Source organism: Zalophus californianus, chromosome 16 (genome assembly GCF_009762305.2).
Source record: "Zalophus californianus isolate mZalCal1 chromosome 16, mZalCal1.pri.v2, whole genome shotgun sequence".
Taxonomy (NCBI): Eukaryota; Metazoa; Chordata; class Mammalia; order Carnivora; family Otariidae; genus Zalophus; species Zalophus californianus.
In genome coordinates this window covers 29,874,826-29,895,565 of record NC_045610.1, presented here as the reverse complement: position 1 = coordinate 29,895,565, position 20,740 = coordinate 29,874,826, and the positions used below count along the sequence as shown (strand labels likewise).

Here is a 20,740-nt window from a genome sequence, read left to right as displayed (position 1 = left end):
AAGCAAAGAAGTGTAGGATCTCTAAGCAAAGCAGAGTTTGATTAAAAAACAAAACAAAACAAAATCTCACCTAGCTAACCCTAGCGTGTTAGAAGAGACCACAGGATGAAGGCACACTGCCTGGGCTGCTGAGTCAACCGTAGGAAAGAGCTTCTCATGCTGAGAAAGCACCAACAGCTCTATTAAAAAGGGTCATGCTTTTCTCACCTACTCACTCTGACTGTGATGTCCTCCAGTGGCAGCAGAATGACCATCCCTAGGGAGGCGTCGCTCCTTGGTTTGTACCTTCATTTGTGCATGCGTGGGCGTGCATTTGTTCCCTCAGACGTTTATTAAACTCCTACTTATCTGCCAGTGGTTTTCAATTCCATCTATCCATCCATTTATTCATAAATTATTTCTTCCTGAACTTGACTGGTGGGCCAAGTACCACTGTCTTAGGTACTGGGCATGGGAAGACGAATGAAACACAGCCCATAACATGAAAAAGTGGTAGTCTACGTAGTAATTCATACTCTCGTCCCTCACCTACTTGTTCATCCATTGATCACTCCCTGGACAGATATTTGCTGAGGACCTACTGCAGGCCAGGTGCAGTGTTAAGGCACTGACCCAAACATATGCATCCTCACCTTCTTCTCTGTCCGCTTTTTAACTCAGTGTCTCCCACATACACACCAGCAGCTCTGCCAAGCACAGATGCAGACACAAACCCAGCAGCATTTGGGGTTTGGCATGGGTGGATTTGTGTGTGTGTGGTTATCTTAGGGGGAGGGGTAAGTGGGCTTCAGGGGGGCAGGCAGGGTTAGTGAGTCCCACAGCAGTCTTCCAAGGAGACATTGGTTTCATTTGGGGTAAAATCTAAGAAGGCAGGTAACGAATTAAGTACAGCACAGAGTGAGCCTCTGAGCCAGGGGACTGTGGAGCAGTGCGATAAGCTGCCACAAAGTGGTAGCCTCCCCACTCCGCCAAGATGAGGTCAGAGGTCAGGCAACGATCTGCCAAGGCCAGCACAGAAAAGATGCTGCTTCCCAGAAGACTTCTGATCCCTGATCTAGAGTCTCTCCCTACTCTGAGATTTCATTACCAAAACAGCCTCCCTGGCACATTCCAAGTGTTCAGTAAACACTTGTCAGATGAATGAGTGAATTTGTTGGACCTTGAACTCCTTGAGGGTAAGAGCTGGGCCTTATTCATCCCTTGGAAGTCCCAGGGCCTCCAACCCTCTCCAGGGCTCCAGGGAACCGTCTGAAGACCTTTGTATTGGAAGCCCCCAAGCTCCCTTTTTAACATTCCAGGCAGAAACATCTTCTGGTGGTTTAGCTACCTGGCAGGTTCTCTCAGCAAGGGGAGCATCCTTTATAAGCGAATTCAGTTGCCTTTTCCTTAAATTCCAGGCTTTGTTTTCCTCTTCCTCTCTAATTAGCAAATTGCTGGTCCTCTTCCCCACCATGAGACCTTATGTACTCAGGGAACAAAAATTTGTTTTGTTATCAGCTCGAAAGGCAAAATGGCTATATAAAGAAACCGAATAATGCCTTCCCAAAGCAAACAGAAGAACTGGCTTCTGGGTCCGCTCTGTTTGGGGTTATCTGTGGCTGTTTCCGTTCCTCTGGTGGCACCCGTAATCATAAAGAGAATGCCTGATTGCCTCTGGAAACCGAGTGATTGATCTATAGCACTGTGGGCCAGACACCACTGCCTGAAGGGAGGCTAGAGACAGGGGAAGCCAGAAGCCGACTTCAAGATTCTCGGGCTGCAGGCCATACCGTAATTCAGGTCATCACACTTCGCCAAGGAAGCTTATCAAAGAAGAAAGCAGACTGACATTTTCTGGCCTCTGGTCTGCTCTCAGAATGTGAGGCTGGAAGTTAGCCTGGCTTTCTCCATCCTAGGGAGAGATAGTAGAAGTTTGAGAATTTGATTCTTTGATAATACGGAATGTGGAGCCTAGTACAGCACTGTGGATGCTATTTTGCTAAAGCAAAGACACAGAGCAAGACCCAAAGAACTGCACACTGGAGCACGGGCCTGACCTGCTTGCCTTATGGCTGTGTCACTCAGGGACAGCCCAAGTCTGGCACAGAGCTCAACCCGTTTTTCTGCCACAGAGCTCAACCCATTAATTTAGATGAAAATATTACTGAGGGAACCCTGATTCTAAACTCCCTCTACTCCCAATATGCTAAGAAACTTCCGGAAGCAGTGCACACTGCACAAGCCTGAGCCATCAGGGCTGGGTAATTTTTCACAGGGCATTTTGATGGGTGAATCTGGGAAAGCAGTCACAGTTTTAGCAAGGGCATATAATCTTTCCAGCCACAGGAGTGAAGTCCAATTCCTAGGATGGCTGCAGAAAATGACTAAGCAACCATCTCTAAAATTACATCAGGTAACAAAGAAGCCAATATCCTTTCCCGTTATTGATGGAGAGGAGACTATCAGAAAACACTGGGCCTCCTCTGGCTTTGACGATCTCTCCGGTCACATCACCAATCCATCATTTCAGCGGAAAGGCAGTGTGGCATGGAATTCCCTTTAAAATAACACAGCAGAGGCCTCTTTCTCTGGAGGGTAAAGCTTTGGCAGTTCCTCTTCTCCAGCTGCATTCAGAGGTGCTCCCAGACCAGCAGGATCAGCATCACCTGGGAACTTGTTAGGAACTCAGACCCTTGGGCCCCACCCAGAATTCCCGACTTGGAAACTGGGGTGGGGGCCCAGTGGTCTGTTTTAACAAACCTCCGTTCCAGTGCACACAAATGTTTGAGAACCACTACTGTACGCTCCGTTAAGAAACATGGGTCCCACCACGATATAAAGAAATCTCTCTTTGTATATTTAATAATATATATACATTATATATTTAAGTAATGTATATTTAGTAATACAGCCAATATATTTAATAATATATACACATATATTGTATATTTAGTTCTATGTATACATATATGTATATATGTATCAGTATATATGTGTGTATATATTAGTACTTAGTACTGCCGCCGCACCCACACGCACACACATAAAATCAGTACCTAAATTAAGGATTTTAAAAATCCAGTTTATTTTAATAGGACAGAAACTTTTATTGAAACCTCTGGCTAATTGATGTGGTTAACTCAGAGTCCCTCATGAACTACCTCTATGTGCTTCCTGTGATCTCAGTACCATGGGTGGTAAACCAATAACCCAGGAAATCAGGGGATTTTCTCTTGGCTGATTCAAAATTAGCTATTATGAATCTACCTTACCATTGAAAATTCTCTAAAAAAGTGAAATGCTTGGTCTTCTTTAGCATTTCTATGAATCTGATGAAGAGACGTTTACACAAATATGAGACCCTAAAAGAAGCTGATTAGAGTGGTGATAAAGCACATGAACTTTCGGGGCGCCTGGGTGGCTCAGTCAGTTAAGTGTCTGCCTTCCGCTCAGGTCATGATCCCAGGGTCCTGGGATCGAGCCCCGCAGGAAGCCTGCTTCTCCCTCTCCCACTTCCCCTGCTTGTGTTCCTCTCTCACTGTCTCTCTGTCAAATAAATAAATAAAATCTTAAAAAAAAAAAAAAAGAGAGAACACAGACTTTGGAGTCCAGTAGATTTGGGTTTAAGTCCACCTCCATCCCTTGTCCACTGAGTGACATTTGGGCAAGTGGTTTAGCCTCTCTGATCCTCCATTTCTTTCTTCGTTGGTAAAATGGGAAGAGTAATAGTGCTGAACTCCTAGGGCCAATGTGAAGATTAGGTCAGATGATACAACCTCTATAGCATGCTTGGCCAATATCACTGTTCACACAACATTTGGTCTCATTGTTCCTATGATTTTACTGGGTTCACCCACAGTGAATAGTACCAAAGTGCCCAGAGAGTCCTCACTATGAAATGTAGCTTCACTGGATCTCTTTAAATTCTTCTTCAGGGACAGTCCAAGACGATGAATGAACATGAGAACCTCGACTTCTGTGGATGTTTGGGGAAAGTTCCAGGATGAGAAGCAAGGCGCAGGCGTGGGGTGAGGGGAATTTGCTGGCAGGGTGGAGGCTGCAGTGGATCATTGACCTCTGCAGCCCTGTGGTGGCCGCAGTTTTCCTTTCTCATTGTTATGGCGTCTGGGCAGAGAGGCGCTCGGGAGCCAGACCTCTGAGGCTGTGTGTGGTGAGCCTGCAGGGGCTGGCAGTCGCTAAGGGCGGAAACCACTGTTGGGGAGCTGCTGGTGGTTTAACTGTTTCTCTGGCTCAGTGCTGAGATGAGAAAAAGGCGGCAGGGCCAGAGCCTTCCACATTATGATGTTGTTCATGCTCAGAGCCTGCTCACCGAGAGCGTCCGTCAGAGGTTTCTTTGGAACCACGAGCTTATCGAGCGGCTTCTGGAACTAGATTTTTAGCTGGTTGCCTATCAGACATCCATCTCGCAGACTCCTGTCTTGGTTCTCCTCTCCTTGTGAGCATTTCAAAAGAACAACTTGCCCCATCTCAGAAGTCGGTGATGACTGCCTCGTGAGAGACACAGCTTCCCAAGGCTTATTGAGGTCTTCGCCGCACACCTAAAACGATTTCCTGAGGACCATTCCTTTCAGTGGTGTGAGCAATACGATCCTCTAAAGTCCAAAGTTACCGTAAGAGTATAAATGTTTCCTTTTATCTCCCAGCCTCAGATGTGCTTGCTTTCTAAGTCTCAAGGCTAGAGGTGCATGTTACTCACCTTAGCATGGTTTTCTTAAAAATATGACAGCCTCCAGTCAATGGGTATGGGAGGAACTGTTCAATAGCAGGGCATGGTTAATAAATCATGGAATAAAATATGATGCAGCCCTGAGAAAAGATATTTTCCAATAACTGTAATACTCTTGATGCAGTATGTAGTGATCCAAACCTCATGGAGCCGTGGATCCCAGTGTATGGTCCCCAGACAAGCAGCTGCAGCACCTATAACCTTGGCGGAAATGCACATTCCCGGGCCCCAGCCAGACCTGCTGAACCAGAGACTCCGGAAGTGAGCCCACAGCAGTGCAAGATTTAATAGCCCAGCAACTCTGGTATAAGTTAAAGTTTGAGAACCACGGATACAGAGCATGAATTCACATAAATATGTAAAATACACACACATGGAAGAAAATACAGAAAGAGATAAAATGATTTTTCTCTGTGGTCAGATTATGGATGCTTTTTGCTTTCCCCTATTTATCTGTTGTTTTTTTTTTTAATATATTCTACATTTTCTACAATGAGCATATCTTGCATTTGCATTTGGAGAAAAATATAGTGAAGTTATCAGATATTTGTCATACAGGTATCATGTCAACTCACACCATATTCACATTTTCTTGAAGACTTTAACTCTTCATGCACCTTCACTGTTCTTCAATTTCTTATTCTGATGAATCAACCTCCCCATATTTTCTCTGATAAATCTCAGCCCTGCTGCTGACTTTCCCACCCTTAAGTGGGTGACTTTCCCACCCTTAAGTCTTGAAGCCCCTGCTGTTGATACTGAATAACATTTTGCAAAGTGTCAAGAGTCTCTATGCTTGGTTTGTCCTAAGTGAGCAAATAGTTGGGGGTTTTTGTATCTATTTAGAGGTTAATGTATTTTCATGTATTAGTAACAATTTTAGGTTCTACATATATTTGTATGCACAATTTACATTTTGTTGGGATTGATTTTTTTTTAACAGCTTGACCCTGCTAATTTCAAGGGTTCATTTACAATTTACAAAGAAAGCGGATACAGTGGATTTGCATTTATACAGGGGGTTTAAGTTCTAAAAGCAGCAAATAAAATAAATATCACATAAGGTTGGGGTGCCTGGGTGGCTAGGATAGTTAGGTGTCTGCCAGGGTCCTGGGATTGAGTCCCGCATCGGGCTCCCTGCTTGGCAGAGAGCCAGCTTCTCCCTCTCCCTCTGCTGCTCTTCCTGCTTGTGCTCTCTCGCTCTGTCAAATAAATAAATAAAATCTTTAAAAAAATAAATAAATAAATATCACATAGAGTTAAAATTGCTCCATCTCAGTAACACCAGCATCGACTGTTACTGCTCCAGCCCCGGAACTAGCCTATCACCTAAGTACTAGCAAAGACGGTTAGGGTCTGTGTTATGCAAAAATGGGCACCTTTCATCTCTAGAATCCCTCTGCACTGTGAGATGCTCACATCACAAGAGGTTCTCAGAGTCAGAACCAACGGGAATGACAGGCTCCTCCTACCATCATAGCCTCAGTTCCTAGGCAATGGCAGATGAAATGGCCCGAGCAATTTATTTCGGAGGACTTGTTTTCTTTTGTTTTGGTTGATGGCTTGTGATTGCACTTGCCAGAGTCAGAGGTACATTTGGCGTGATTTTTGTGCATCTCTGCAGTACCTCCGTCGTGCCCAAGGCTTCTTTCTCCCATCCCTGTCTCTCTCGGATGTGCTCCAGGCGGGAGTGACTCTCACCTCTACCCTGGCATTCCTATCTTACCCATCCTTTAAAACCTTATGCAAAAGCTGCCTTCTACACAAAGCCTTCCTAATCTCAGTAGAAAGTAATCTTTGCCCTGAATATCTCTGGGACATTTATCACTCTTTATTATATTTACATTCAAATATGTCTTAAGCTTGCCCAGGAGACTCCAGAGTTCTTGAAGGCAGAATCCAAGTGTCTTTAACACCACTCTTGGCTTTAACTCCTAGATATGCCCTTTCTAGCCAATCTTCGGTAAATTACTAAATCCCACTGTGCCCCCCTCCTCCTCCGTAGAATGGAGATAGTCACAGTACTGACCCCTGGAAGTTCGAATGACCATTAACCGAGACACTACTCGGTAAGTGGCTATCACAATATCAAGCACATAGTAAACCCCAATAAATGTGAGCTGCTTTTATTTCTGTTCTCCGTTGTGATCCCAGAAGTACATTTATGTTCCATAAGCATATGTTTATTAAGCACTCATAACATATGAGTGCATGAACACTATACAAATTCATACACACCCCTCTGAATTCGCAGTGCTCAACGGGGAGTTTATACTTGCCATCTGTCTATGAATCCATTATAGAACTTAATGAACCAATGATTCTCTTTTATTCTCAAGGCAGGTGCGGGGTGTAGATGGGTAAATTTTCTGTCTTAAGAAAGCTGCCACCAACCATCTTGTTTAAACCCCATCGAGTTCTGTGTTTTCATCCATGAAATGGGAATTATAATGCTGATCTGGGATTTTGCCTGGATACAGGAAGAACCCAAGGAGGAATAGGCCTTTAGGGAGAAATTTTATAAACAGGGACTGTTTTGGGTAATTTGAAGAATCAGAACATGAGTTTGTAAATTAGCATATTTCAGTTACAGAGCTTCCAATCACATGGGACTCTAGATGTTGCTCGGTGAGGGCATAGGGCAAACCCAGCTGCTTTTTGGGTTTGTCAAGCATCTCAAGTTATTTCTCAGGAGTTGGGGTTTGGCAAGGCCTGAAATCCACATTGCCAAGTCCTTCTTTCCCCCTTAATTTTTAAGCCCATGTGTATTTTAAGGGAAATTTAATCCGTATGTTTCTGTTTCCTTTACACTTAACTCATAAAAATGGTTTGTCAGAGCAATTTGATGTCCCAAAAATCTTTGGAGCCTTTATAATGATATTTTTTAACCTTTCCCCCCCTCCTTAGACACAGGAAATTGCATTTTTTAAAAGAAAATGAATCAAACTGAAAGTCTCAAGGTCAGTATTGATGGGTCAGACACATAAGCTCAAGGAGCTATGCATTTGCAAAAATGGCATCTTCCTTTGCTGATCCTGCAGGCTCTGAGGGTGAGAGAAAGATCAGTTTCAGCAGCAGATGGCTAATAATTGGCAGTGTGTTGTGATAGAGTCCTCAGATACTTGATTGTTTGCCCATTGGGCCAAGAGTCTCTCTCCTAGATGTACTCCTGAATTGGGAGGTCTGCTGCTTAGAATTTGGGTCCCTCCACTTGAGTCAAATCCCAGCGTTCAACACCAGAAGTTTGTGCACACAAGTAGTCTGAAAGAATTGAAACCACTAATTCCAAAACACAGTAATTGTTTTCTAATCTAGTTTTCCACATCATCCCTAGAGAGAGAAAACAGGAGTCGGCATGTGTTAAGAGCCATAGGAAGTGTTTTCACAAAGCTTTGGTAGGATGGCATTCCTCCAGAGTTCCTGAGTTTGCTGTCATGGAAAGGGTTCACATAATCCCCAGATATCCACAGCTCAGGCGGAAATGTGCCATGCATTGGTGCTGCACCTCAGCCATAAGAGGGACTATCTAGGGTCGTTTGACCGGCCTCAGATCCAGCTTTGGAGCCATGCCACCTCTCCTGCCATCAGCTGGAGTTAAACTCTGGTCAGGCTCCTCTCTGGCAGCTGGATTGGATTGCCTCTTTCTGGACGTTAAGGATCACAGAGTCTCACCATGCATGGCATGTAATAGTGGAGGACAGATCCACCATAACGGCTCAGTTTAATTCAAAACGCCCTAAAATGCTGACTTCTCCCATCCCACTTTCCCTATATGGCATTAGAACTTGGTAATGTAATGGCCTAAGCCAAGGCTTTCTCATGTGGACTTCTCTCATCTCTCAAAACAAAATTACCAATAAGGAGTCCCATCCAGGAATGCCCTGATGACTCTGCCATTTTTAAAAGGGGATAGGTGCAGAACAGCTGAGCCCATTAGATGATAAAGATTCAGAGCTTTGAAGGACCGCTCTTTACACTAAGCTAGCTTATGATAGAGGTAGAACAGTGAAATTCCAGCCCGGGCTGGCTGAATGAAGGGTAAAGGGAGGGCATGTCTATAGAACACCAACACCAAACCAAGGTATTGAAACCGCATGTTGCTTTTATTTTGGACCTTGGACGAGAATAGGAAACGACAGGAAGTCGCCAGTCTTGGAAATTCATTGGGTCGACGGGGTCTGATGACTCGAAAGGTTTTATATGATCAATTGAGAAGCTGTAGGCAAGTGTGTGAGTCAAAAATCTAACACCCTCCCACAGCCTAGGACTGTTCTAGAACTTGCTTTTAAAATTTCTTCTTGAATATCTTTCTGTTTCAATAATGCATATCTACCAGATCCTTTTTAAGAGTTGTATGATATTCCATTATAAAGATTGCTATTGAATATTTTTATTCCAACTTTTGGCAACCAAAAGCACTACTGCAATGAAGTGTGCACAATTATATGTGATTGTACATTTGCAGATGGAGAGCCATAGGATAATGTCTCAAGAATGGATTTGTTGGGTGAAAGAATTCACAACCCAGGCTCTGTTTGCTATACAAGGCCACTTCCTTTGGCTTCCTTTCGCTTTCTAGTTCCTTTGATTTCTAAGTAAGTTGAATACCAAATTTTCAGACAAGTAACTTTATCTTCCCCTTGTATTTCACTGCTAGGGAATTTGAGAGCCAACAATTCCATTAGATTTGAGGAACAACCAACACAGTCCAACTCTGAGGCAAAACAGCAGATTTCTGAAAGTGTCCTTTTCTACAATATTACATTCAGGGGCTACTGACTGATTTTTAAGTTTGTGAAAAGCCCTGCACTAGATCCTGAGTAAGCAGTAAATCGGGTAGCAATGCCTCGAGCCACTGGAGAACTGGATGGTACGAGATCTCTCTGCTGCTCTGCACCAGATTGCTGCCATGCAGGTAGACCTAGCTGTGGGGTTCCCAGAACCACGCCTCCATGCTCGTGTCTGCGGAACACTCTGAAAGGTTAAATATCAGGCTACTGAATGAAGCAGGCTATTTTCACAGTTGATCAGCTTTTTAATTAAACTTCTAATTTTGAAATAACTGTAGGTTCAAATGCCTTTGTAAGAAATAACACAAGGCGATCCCATGTGCCCTTTACTCATTTCCCACACCCCCCCATGATAACATCTTGCATCTTATGACAATATCAACACCAAGTTATTGATATTGATATAGTCCAGAAACAGAACATTTCTGTCACCACAAAGATCCTTCCTGTTGTCCTTTGACAACCATACCCACTCCCTCCTTAACGTTAATCCTGACAACCACTAATCCCTTCTCCATTTTGATATTTTTGCAGTTAAATGGAATCATACAGTATGTAGTCATTTAAGATTGACTTTTTTACTCAGCAAGAAATGCCCTGGAAATTTATCCAGGTTGTTGTGTGTATCCGAAGTCTGTTCCTTATTACTGCTGAGTAGTATTCCATTTTATGGATGTTTGTTTAACCATTCATCCATTGAAGGATATCTAGTTTGTTCCCAGTTTGAGGCTATTATGGATGAAGCTGCTATAAATATTCATGTACCTGGGCCAAAACTCTTCATTTCTCTGAGATAAATGCCTCATAGTGCAATTGCTGGAACATAGGCCGGTGGCATGTTTAGTTTTTTAAGAAATTACCAGTTTTCCAGAGTGACTGTAATGATCCTCTTTCTCTGCATCCTCACCAGCATTCAGTGTTGTCACTGTTTTCTTATTTTAGCCATTCTTAAAGGTTTGTAGTGACATCTCATTGTGGTTTTAATCTGCATGCCCGTAATGGCTAATAATGATGAATATAATTTCACGTGCTTGTGGTATATTTGCCACCTGTACATCCTCTTTGGTAAAATGTCTCTATCTCTTGCCCATTTGAGAATTCTTTATATGTTCTAGATACCAGTTCTTTGTCAGACGTGCAGTTTGCAAATATCTTTCACCCGTCTGCAGCTTGTCTTTTCATCCTTTCACAAAGCAAAAGTTCATTTTGATGAAGCCCAGTTTATTAATTTTTCAATCTATGGAATGTGCTTTTGGCATCAAGTCCTAAATCCTGAAGTCTTTCTCCTGTGTGTTTTCTAGAAGTGTTGTAGTTTTTCATTTTACATTGAAGTTCATGATCCATTTTGAATTCATGTTTGTATCAGGTGTGTGGCTTAGGTTGTTTCTTTTATTATTTATTTATTTGTTTGTTTGTTTTTGCCTGTGGATGTTTAATTGCTTCAACACAACTTGTTGAAAGGCTATCTTTCTTCCGTTGGGTTACTTTTGCACCTTTGACAAAGGAACCCAGTTGTGCATATTTGTCTGGGTTAATTTCTAAATTATCTATTTTGTCCCATTGGTCTGTGTGCCTCTCCCTCTGCTAATACCATGCAGTCTTAATCACTGCAGCTGTATGATGAGTCTTGAAATTGAGTAGACTAGTTCCTCCCAGCTTAGTTTTCTTTTTCAGAATTATTGGAGGTATTCACCTCCCGCCTATATTTTAGAAAAATCTGTTCTATATAAAAAAATCTTGCTGGGATTTTGGTAGTAGGAATTGTATTAAAACTAGCTGTCAACATGGGGAGAACTGACATCTTTACTCTGCTGCATCTTCTAATCCATGGACGCAGTATGCCTCTCCAATTCTTAAGATCTTTGTTTTTTTTTTTTTTTAATCAATGTTTTATGGTCAGCATACAAATCTTATACATGTTTTTTAGACTTACACCTAAGATTTTGTTTTTGGAGCAAACCGTAAAGAGTATTGCATTTTTTTAGTTCAGTGTCTATATATTCATTGCTAGTATACAGAAATACAATTAAGTTTTGTATGTTCATTTTGTATCCTGTGTCTTTATTGAATTCACTGACTAGTGCTAGGAGTCTTTTGTAGATTCCTTGGTATTTTCTGTGTAGAAAATCATTTTGTCTGCAAATAGGGTCAGTTTCAGTTCTTCCTTTTGTATCTGTATATCTTTTACTTCCTTTCCTTGTTCTACTATACTATAAGAACTCCCAGGACTGTGATAAATAATAGGAGTGGTGAGAGTTGACACTCATGATTTACCCCTGATCTTAGGGGGAAAGCATTCAGTCTTTCAGCATTTACTATACTGTTAGATATAGATTTCTTGGTAGATGTTCTTTATCAAGCTGAGGGCCTCCTCTGTTACCATCTATCTGAGAATCATTACCATGAATGAGTGTCAAATTTTGTCTAGTACTTTTCTGTATCAACTGTTATGATCAGGTGAGGTTTTTATTCTTCAGTCTGTTAATAGGATGAATCACACTGATTGATTTTAAAATATTGAACTAGCCTTACATGCCTTGAATAAATGCTACTTGGTCATGGTATATAATTCTTTTATATATCTTTGGATTCTATAGCTAATATTTGGTTAATGATTTTTACACCAATATTTATGAGAAATTGTGCTATGTGGTTTTATTTTTTGGTACTGTCTTTGTCTGGTTTTGTTATCAGGGTAAAATTAGTTTCATAAGATGAATTGGGATGTGTTCTTCCCTCTTCTATGTGCTGCAAGGGATTGTGTAAAATTAATTCTTCTTTAAACGTGTGATAGAATTCTCCAGTGAAACCTGGGCCTGGAGATTTCTTTCTTGGATGTTCTAAAATTATGAATTTAACTTCCTTAATAGTTAAAAGACAATTCAAGTACCCTGTTTCATATTGGCTAAGTTGTGGTAGTCTGTGTTTTTTCGAAACGGGGTCTACTTCATTTAAGGTGTCAAATTTATGTTGTAGAATTATTCATTATATTTCCTTGTTACCCTTTTAATATCTGTAATGATAGCCCCACTTTTAGTTCCTTATATAGCCTACACAAGTTATAGGAAATGTCAGAGGAAATATTAAAAGCCACTCTATACATTTATATTCAAAATTGAATTTGGATTTATGCAAAATGAACTTGTATGAAGAGTTTAATCTTCAGAAAAATTGTTTTGCAAGAATCATCAACCGTAGGTGTACTAAAAAGGATATTTCAAAGTTATCAAAAATTTAATTATTATTATTACTTATAAAATACTCTTAACCAGTCTAGTAATAATTGCATCAACAGAAAGATTCTCCCAAAATTAAAAATTATCAAAACGTATCTATGATCTTGCATTTGCCAAGAGTAACTAAATAAATGGTTTGCTTTCAGTTGTATCAACTGAAAATGAGGTTACTAAAATTATAAATTCTGATAACCAAAAAATGAACTTCCAGAGAAGCAAGCTAGAAAAATCTTATGGCCAGTCAAGATCACATTAGTAAAATGTCACTATTTATTGTATTAGATAAGATTTTGACACCAAAATATTGTATTTTTTGCACATTGATGTTCTTGGTATCTTGCTCCTAATCCCAGCTGCCCTGGCTGCCCAGTCTCTGGCCTTCCATGGTCCTCCCTGGACCTTTGTTTCCCTGCTGGTCTCCAGTTATGTAGCCTTTGCTACCTGAGCATTCCCTGGGAAAGCTGCTCGCTTCCGACTTCATGCTCCCCAGACTTCTAGCTGATTTTGTCACTCAACAAACATTTGCAGAGCACCTGCTGTGTGCTAGGCACTGTATTATACCTTGGGGTATTATGTTGAACAAGAGGCAGACTCCCTGCCCTATGGAACTCACAGTCCTAAAGACTGATGAAGACCCTGTAAGGAAATACTAATTGCAGATTCTTAGTGCTTTTAGGACAACAGGTGTTGAGATAGAGATTCATGGGGATGAGGGCAGAATATTACCTCTGTGAGGAAATGGCATTTATACCCAAATCTGAAGGATGAAAGAAAGCCAGTCCAGTGAAAACAGAGACAGATGTTTCAAGCAGGTAGAACATTATGTACAGACTGAAGAGAGCCCTTGTGTAGAGCTTTGCAGGTTGCTCCTGGCCCAAACAGGCCTGGCCCAAAGGGTAAAAAGTTCCTAATATTCCACCAGTCTCTGCTCCTTAGGCAGTGTGCCATAGTGAGGGGAAAGGAGAAGGTTTGCTCTTCTTATTTCTTACGGAGGCGGCACCACAGGGGCTAGGAGCAGCCCTGGCCTTGAGGTAGGAAAAGGATGGCTCTTAGTCCTTGGGCTGCAGCCTGGGTTCGCATCCTGGGATCTGCACTTGGCCTCCAGATGTATGTCTCCATATGCCTGCCCATAACCTAGTCTGAGTGTGCTTTTATCGATCAGACGGCAACAACGAAGATTTACATGGCATTTTCCATTTGCCTTTGTTTCTTGTTCAATCTTCCAACATCTCTGTAAGGTAGCTAGAGCAGACATTTTTTTCTTTAAATTGACATACAATAAAATGAATAGATTTTAAGAGTTTGGCTAGATGTGTTTCAATAATTGAATACACCCACCTAACACCTCAATCAAATATAGAACATTTCCAACATGCCTGGTGGTTCTCTTCTACCACTGTCCGATCAGATATCCCCACACCCAGGCCTAGGTCACCACTGTTTTGATTTCTATCCCTATTGTGATCAGTTTGCCAAATTTCTTCACAGAAATGCAGTCATGTAAGTATTCTATTGTGTCTGGCTTCTTTTGTTCCATATAATGTGGTGGGGGGGGGCAGTTGTTTTTAAGATTCATTCAGTCACCTTGTTATGTGGCTCCATAGTTCATTCCTTTTTATTGTCTAGTACTATTCCATATACTGACTACACCACAGTTCGCTAATCTGTTATCCTATTAATGACATTTGAACTATTTCCAGATTGGCTGTTTTGACCAAAGCTGCTATAAATATTCTTACAAGTCTTTTTGTGGGTATTTCTTTTCCTCGCTTTTGGGCAAAACCCAAGAAAGAACTGCTAAATCATAAGGCACATGATATTTAATTTTATAAAAAAGTGCCAAACCGTTCTCGAAAGTTCTTACACCATTTCACACTCCCATGCATTCCAGTTGTTCCACATCGTCACCAACCTTTGATGGTAGCCATTCCAAGGGGGCGTACATTGGTATCTCACTGTGGTTTTATTTTGCAATTCTCTGATGACTAATCGAGTTGAGCACCTTTTCATGTGCTTATGGGGCCATTTTAAAATCTTCTGTTGTAATGTATCTGTTCAGGTCTTTGGCAGGGTGACTACTATTCATTCCATTGTATAGATGAGAAAATTGAGACTCAGAAGTCAAGTGACCTGCCAAAGATTCACTCCTAACAAGTAGCAAACCCAAGCCTTCTATCCGCATCTCTTGACCCTAATTGGCATTTCATTGCCAGTATCTTAGTTTTTTTCCTACAGTGGATCCCAGAGAAAAGGGATTCGCTAAAAAGGGATTCAGGCTCTGGGACAGAGTGAAGGAAAGGAAGTGGGACAGAGAGGTGCGGCAGAAAAAGATATAGGTGTGGACAAAGAGGGGAATGATTTTAGGCTACCTGAAGGTGGCAGTGATTCTTTTTCAGGCAGAACTCACAATCATTTCACTGTAAGCGTGGGGTCTTGGTGTGACACCTGATGCCATCTCAGGCAGGAATCTACTCATCCCAACTACTCAGTGCTGCCAAGCTCAAAATAAACTCTTCTTGGTCTGGGGCAAGTGTGTTTCACTAGGCTACACGTAACTCTCTTCATCCTATGTGGTTTTGACTTAATCAGTTTAAATAGCCACAATTTCTCCTGTCCGTATGCCGCGTTGCACTTAATTCATATTTGACTGATGAAGTGTAAATGCTCCTAAGCACTTGATTTTCTCACTTATGCATCCAGAGAAGATGGGGAATATGTAGTGGGGGGGGGGGGGTGTGTGTTTTAATTTGAGAAGGAAATGCATTTTGGAGTTGGACTGTCATGGAAAATCTCTACCTTTCCTTGATGTTGCAGGTAAATCACTTAGGAATAACTAGCTCTGGTTGTATTTGATACACTGAATTTGAATGTGGAGGAATGAAGAAATAAGTGAGACTTTGTGACCTCCTTTCAAACCAAAAGGAGGCTGACCTAGCGAGATTGGCGGCCCTGATGGAAGGCGCCTGTTACAGTCCTTTTAATCCTCTCTGAGCAGAGTCTTGGATTTTCCCCCAAATAATGAATGAAGTGAATAAGCCATTGAGCCTTTAATTCCATTCAATGCCTTGCTCTCCTGCGAGGTGCATCCGGTCGGTCTGACAATGCCAAAGAATTACTTTGAGTACTTGGCATATGTGGTCCTTGAAAAAGCTGTGCGGAGCAATCTTACAAAGTGGCCAGAGCACCCCATTCAACCCCTCATAGGTCTGCTGTCATGGGGGCTCAGACTCTGGGACAGAGTGAAGAAAAGAAAGTTGGGACAGAAGTCTGAAGACAGGAGAACGAGGCCAGAAATAAAGGGGCTGCGCCCACGTCTGCAAGGGAAGGAGGAAGAAGAGAGAGGAGGCTAAAAGTTAACGAGATGAATCTTGAAAGCCTTCTTTAAAAAATACTATTACAACCTCTTTCACTTTCCTTTTATTTCTTCCTCTGTTTTTCTTTCTTCTCTAGTTCATTAAATACCTTTTTGCTGTTGTGTGCTTTAGGTCGTATGCTCCTGACATTTGTACGGCAAACCTGATCTGGCATTTTCAGGAGAAAGGGGAAGTTTTCCCTTTCAGCGGAGAGTAATTCCAATGGGTGAAGTGGCATTTGCAGTCCAGTTTTTAAGTGACAGGGTAGACTCCCTTTATAACTGCTGGGTCCTATCACACGGCTGTAGGTCCTCATCCCCATGTTTGAAGGTGCAAATACAATGAATGTCCTCACTTCTTTACCTCAGCATTTTGAATTCTCACTGTGATTAATTACGAAGAATTTTCTCTTCTCTACTAAGATTTGGTGTCATGAATTCACGGACGTAAACCGTTTGTCAAACGGATTAGGTGTTTCTTGTGGGGCTGGGCAGGTGAGCAGTTGCAGGAGGCTGGATCCTAAGCACACCGGGGTCATCTAAGGGACTCTCGGGCTGCACAGTAAATGGAGAAAGAAAACCTGGAAAAGAGGGAAGACCTCTTGAGATTTATTTATCAGTTAACCAAGGGTCAGGGGACCTTCTCTGAAATTTGGTCTTAGGGGTCTAGAATCCAACTTAAACCTGGACTTAACCTCCAAGCAGAAGTATCCCCGGATGAATTTATGGAAACCCATTGTGGTTGGTGCTCCGGAGACAAAAACAAATGAGGGTGGAGAGAAGAGAATTTGCTCTGTGGCTTGCCTCACCACCAAAACTACCCAGATTACTCATGCAAATCACTCCCCACTGCATGGGGCCACCTTGGGTAATCAGAGGATCCAACGCTCCGGTGCAATATGGTGAGCATGTAAAGAGCACCAACCCCTCCAACAGAAACATCTTGTTGGTTTTATCCAAAGAAAATCTGAATAGATACAGGGTTCTCTTAGTGAGTGAGATACATTTACATTCTTTTTCATTTTTAAAGCAAGCATATTGCACGCTCCTGTGCAATATGGTGAGCATGTAAAGAGTACCAGCCCCTCCAACAGAAACATCTTGTTGGTTTTATCCAAAGAAAATCTGAATAGATACAGTGTTCTATTAATGAGTGAGATACATTTACATTCTTTTTCATTTTTAAAAGCAAGCATTCCTGATAATACCTGCTTAAAGCCGATTTTATTGCACTGTAGGGAAAGTTCATGTCTGTTGGTTCTGAAGTATCAGAACTTATTTCCAATACAAACCAAGAGTCGCTGGGTAGAAATAAAGCATTTTGTCTTTGTGACAGATACTCTTTTATGTGCTAAGTTCTATAGTAGCCTCTTGGTATCAGAGCATGTTAGAGCTGAGCCTTGCTTCAAAGTCATCTAGTTTAACCTGCTCAATTATGAGAGGAGAAACTTCACATTGTTTGGTTTTTGTTGTTTTTCTGTGGGTTTTTCGGGTTTGGGCTTTAAAAAAAAAGTCAGGAGAGTCATTGAGAACATTCCAGTTGATGTCAAGAGACACTACCTATCAACCTGCTCAGGCAGACCTTTCTGCAGAAAGGAACAACTCAGCCTGCCTCCATCTTTGACTCACAGGAGAGGTGTAAATCCCACCCACGTAGTTAAAGCTTTCTTGCTGGACTGCTGTTTATTTTGAGGTTAACAGAGGCCAAGGAAGCCCATTGTGAAATGTTTGTTTGGAGGGCCAGAATCTAAACTTACACTCCTTGTCATGGTCATTTTTTTTAGAGAAGATGACAGATTGGAGCCCCAGGGAGGGAGAGACTCCAGCCATGCCAGGAATATGAGGATGCTCTTTGTGGTTTGTTGCTGTTATTGTTGTTTTCCATGTGCTTCTAGGGATATCAGGTTTATTACCACGGCTGGGGGCAGGGCTGAGAATGTGGTGGACAGTATGACAACTGTTTCCTTCCTGGTGTGTCCCTGAATGGCCAGCACAGTCCACACGTAATCAGGTGATCTACGGCTGCACTGTTGCTGCTGACAACTTCGTTATGCCTGTGATATTCCGCTGGTAATTCATTTCCCAAGCATGGCAATAGCTCCTGATATGCCTAATGGGTTGAATGTAATTTTGTAAGCTTTTGAAGATGAATGTCTCCCCTTGCGCTTAGCTATGCCCTAATATGGGAAACAATGATAGCTACCATTAGGAAACAGCATTGTAGTGTTGGGCTTTTCAGTGCAGGTTGGGTCTCTAAACCACAAAAGCAGGAAACATTAGTGATTAGACTGATCCACTAGATATGGGTCACTTAATGTCCGTTCTAATGGCTTTTTTGCCTACCTCTGCATTTAACCTTCGTGTGGCCAGGGCATCCTACAAATTAAGGTGGTCTTTCCAAGGATATAAAATTAGTTAGTTAATGGTTCCGGGGCTTTGGCATGATATGCATACAGTCACTTACCTTTGCTGTCTTAAAATGGAAGAACCAGATGACAAGAAAGGTGACCCATGCATGGTTTCCAATACCCGAGCTGTGATTTTTCTTGACACCTAGGAACAGAAGTATAAAATGTGTTCATCTGAATTCTCTTCAATTCAGTTCAACTAACCCTATATGTGTTGCACATCATCTACCATACACAGGGCCCAGGTCCTTGAGGTAAGAGGCAAATTCAAACGTTAGGGAGGCCTGAGTCCTGCTCTTCTGGAGATCTCAATCCAGTAAGGGAAGTGGGGCCCCAAGTAATTCTAGCGAAGGTAGACTGTGCAGAGCACACTAACGTTAATTACAAATGCTACGGAGAGAGGAGAGAAACACACTCATTCCATTTGGGAACATGAAAGAGAAAAGAGTTAAGATGCCGTCTTTCAAGACTTCCACCTTCATCCACCAGCCAATCTGAATTCTTTTGAGAGAATCTGGTCTCCTGAGAATCTTACTTGAGTCAGCTTCTTAATTTCTGAGAGTCACGACTCCTCATCTTATCTAATTTCTCAGTGCTTCTCAGCCATCATTTATGACAGTGAGTTCCGGGTATCCCAAATGAATATGGGGAAGTCAACATACAAGTAGGCCTGAGAATCTCTCAGCTTATCCTTTTATTGACCACCACACTTGTTTTCTTGACTTTGTAAAACTAAATCCTACCAGGAAGACTCTTATTAGCAGCTGGAAAATAGAGACAGATTCTGTGCTAGTACTTTTAACTAAAGATATTTTTGATACGAAGATTTTCTTTACAGAAAAAAGAGAAGGAAGAAGAGGCTACATAGGAATAGGAAGAAGAGAAGAGTCTGCCTGAAATCTAGCTCATTTATGCTTCGGTCCTCTGACTCATCAACTTGACCACTTTGACTTGTGTATTGAGCACTTACTTACTTTATAGACCCAGTTTTCATGCATCCTCGTGAAGATTCGTATGGTTTGCTGGGTGCGTGTACATGTACATAGGTTTTGAAACCACGTTGAAACCATGAGGCCTGCCGGTTGCTTTATCATCCTGATCTGAGCAAACTTTCTCTGAATTATGAACGCCTGAATTACCAAATCCTAGGGCATTAATTTCATTTTTAAATTATTCAGAAATTCTGCATAACATTCTTAAAGTAGGTGAAGACGCACAAATCATCTTTGGCTTCCTGTTGCAAACAAAAGACCTCCCCCAAAGAAATGGCCAAAATGAATGTGAATGGAGAGGGGCCCTGAGGTCTCTGTGATGGCGCCTCGCCCTCCCAAACAACCCACTACAGTCCAGATCGCACTCTCCAAAGGCAAGGTGAAGATCCAGTTAGCAGATCAATTATTGTAAATGCTATTCTTTATGATAAAATCCAGTGCATCAAAGAATGTAGATGGCCTTGGGGATGGTTGTAAGGAGAAGTGACCTGTGCTAATTCCTCTTGGAGAGATTTAGGTGAATACTGCCACCTATTGATAGGTGAACCATATACCACAAATTCCTACTCTGACCTGACATGGTACAAATACTTATCAGAACAGATCTCCATATGCAGTTGGCCAAAACCTTTTAACAGCCCTGAGTTCAGAATTCTTCAGGTATTTGTGATGAAAACTAGCTGTGTTATACTAATTTAAAACGACTCACAAATTGTATTTCTGGGAAGAGGCAAAGGAGAGAGGTACAAATGCCATGAGCTTTGCAGTCAGAGATCTGAGTTTGAGTCTCAGCTCAGCCCCTGAATGCACAGAAATCAGTTTATTAATCTCTATGAGCCTTAGTTTCCGCGCCAGTAAAAAGTGGATACTCCTCTTCGCAGAGCGTGAGAACGCAGTGACGTCGCTGCACGCCACATGGGAGGGAGGTGTTGGGTAAATGGCAGCTTTTGTAGTTACTATGTTTCCACTGCGCTATTAAAATTAACTATTGGTGATGCAATGATTGGTAATACGACAAAGCACGTCGTGCATCAGACTCTGGTAAACTCTTCTGTGAGTTTCAGTTATCCTTTGGCAATGCTACTTGTCTTGCATAGTATCTTTGACGTTCAAAATTAGGACAGTGTGAACATAAATATTAGAACTTTAAGTGTGCCAATTGAGAAAATGAGGATAAATGGGCTTCATTACCAAACGTCTCCTGACTGCCTGAGAGGATATATGGGGCTGAGCAGA

The 20,740-nt window shown here is 41.9% G+C and overlaps 1 protein-coding gene across 6 annotated transcripts in view; it reads left to right on the top strand.

Annotated features, from left to right (window-relative positions):
* Positions 1 to 20,740, top strand: part of ANKFN1 (ankyrin repeat and fibronectin type III domain containing 1) — a 345,217-nt gene that overhangs the window by 152,274 nt on the left and 172,203 nt on the right. For 4 of the 6 annotated variants that reach the window (XM_027624496.2, XM_027624490.1, XM_027624492.1 and 1 more), the window contains one exon: positions 3,915 to 4,007. The exons of the other annotated variants lie outside the window; for them this stretch is intronic. In XM_027624496.2, coding sequence (XP_027480297.2) covers positions 3,934 to 4,007 — 74 coding nt within the window. In that variant the 5' untranslated portion in view covers positions 3,915 to 3,933. The remainder of the gene's footprint in view (positions 1 to 3,914; positions 4,008 to 20,740) is intronic. 6 annotated transcript variants of the gene reach the window in all.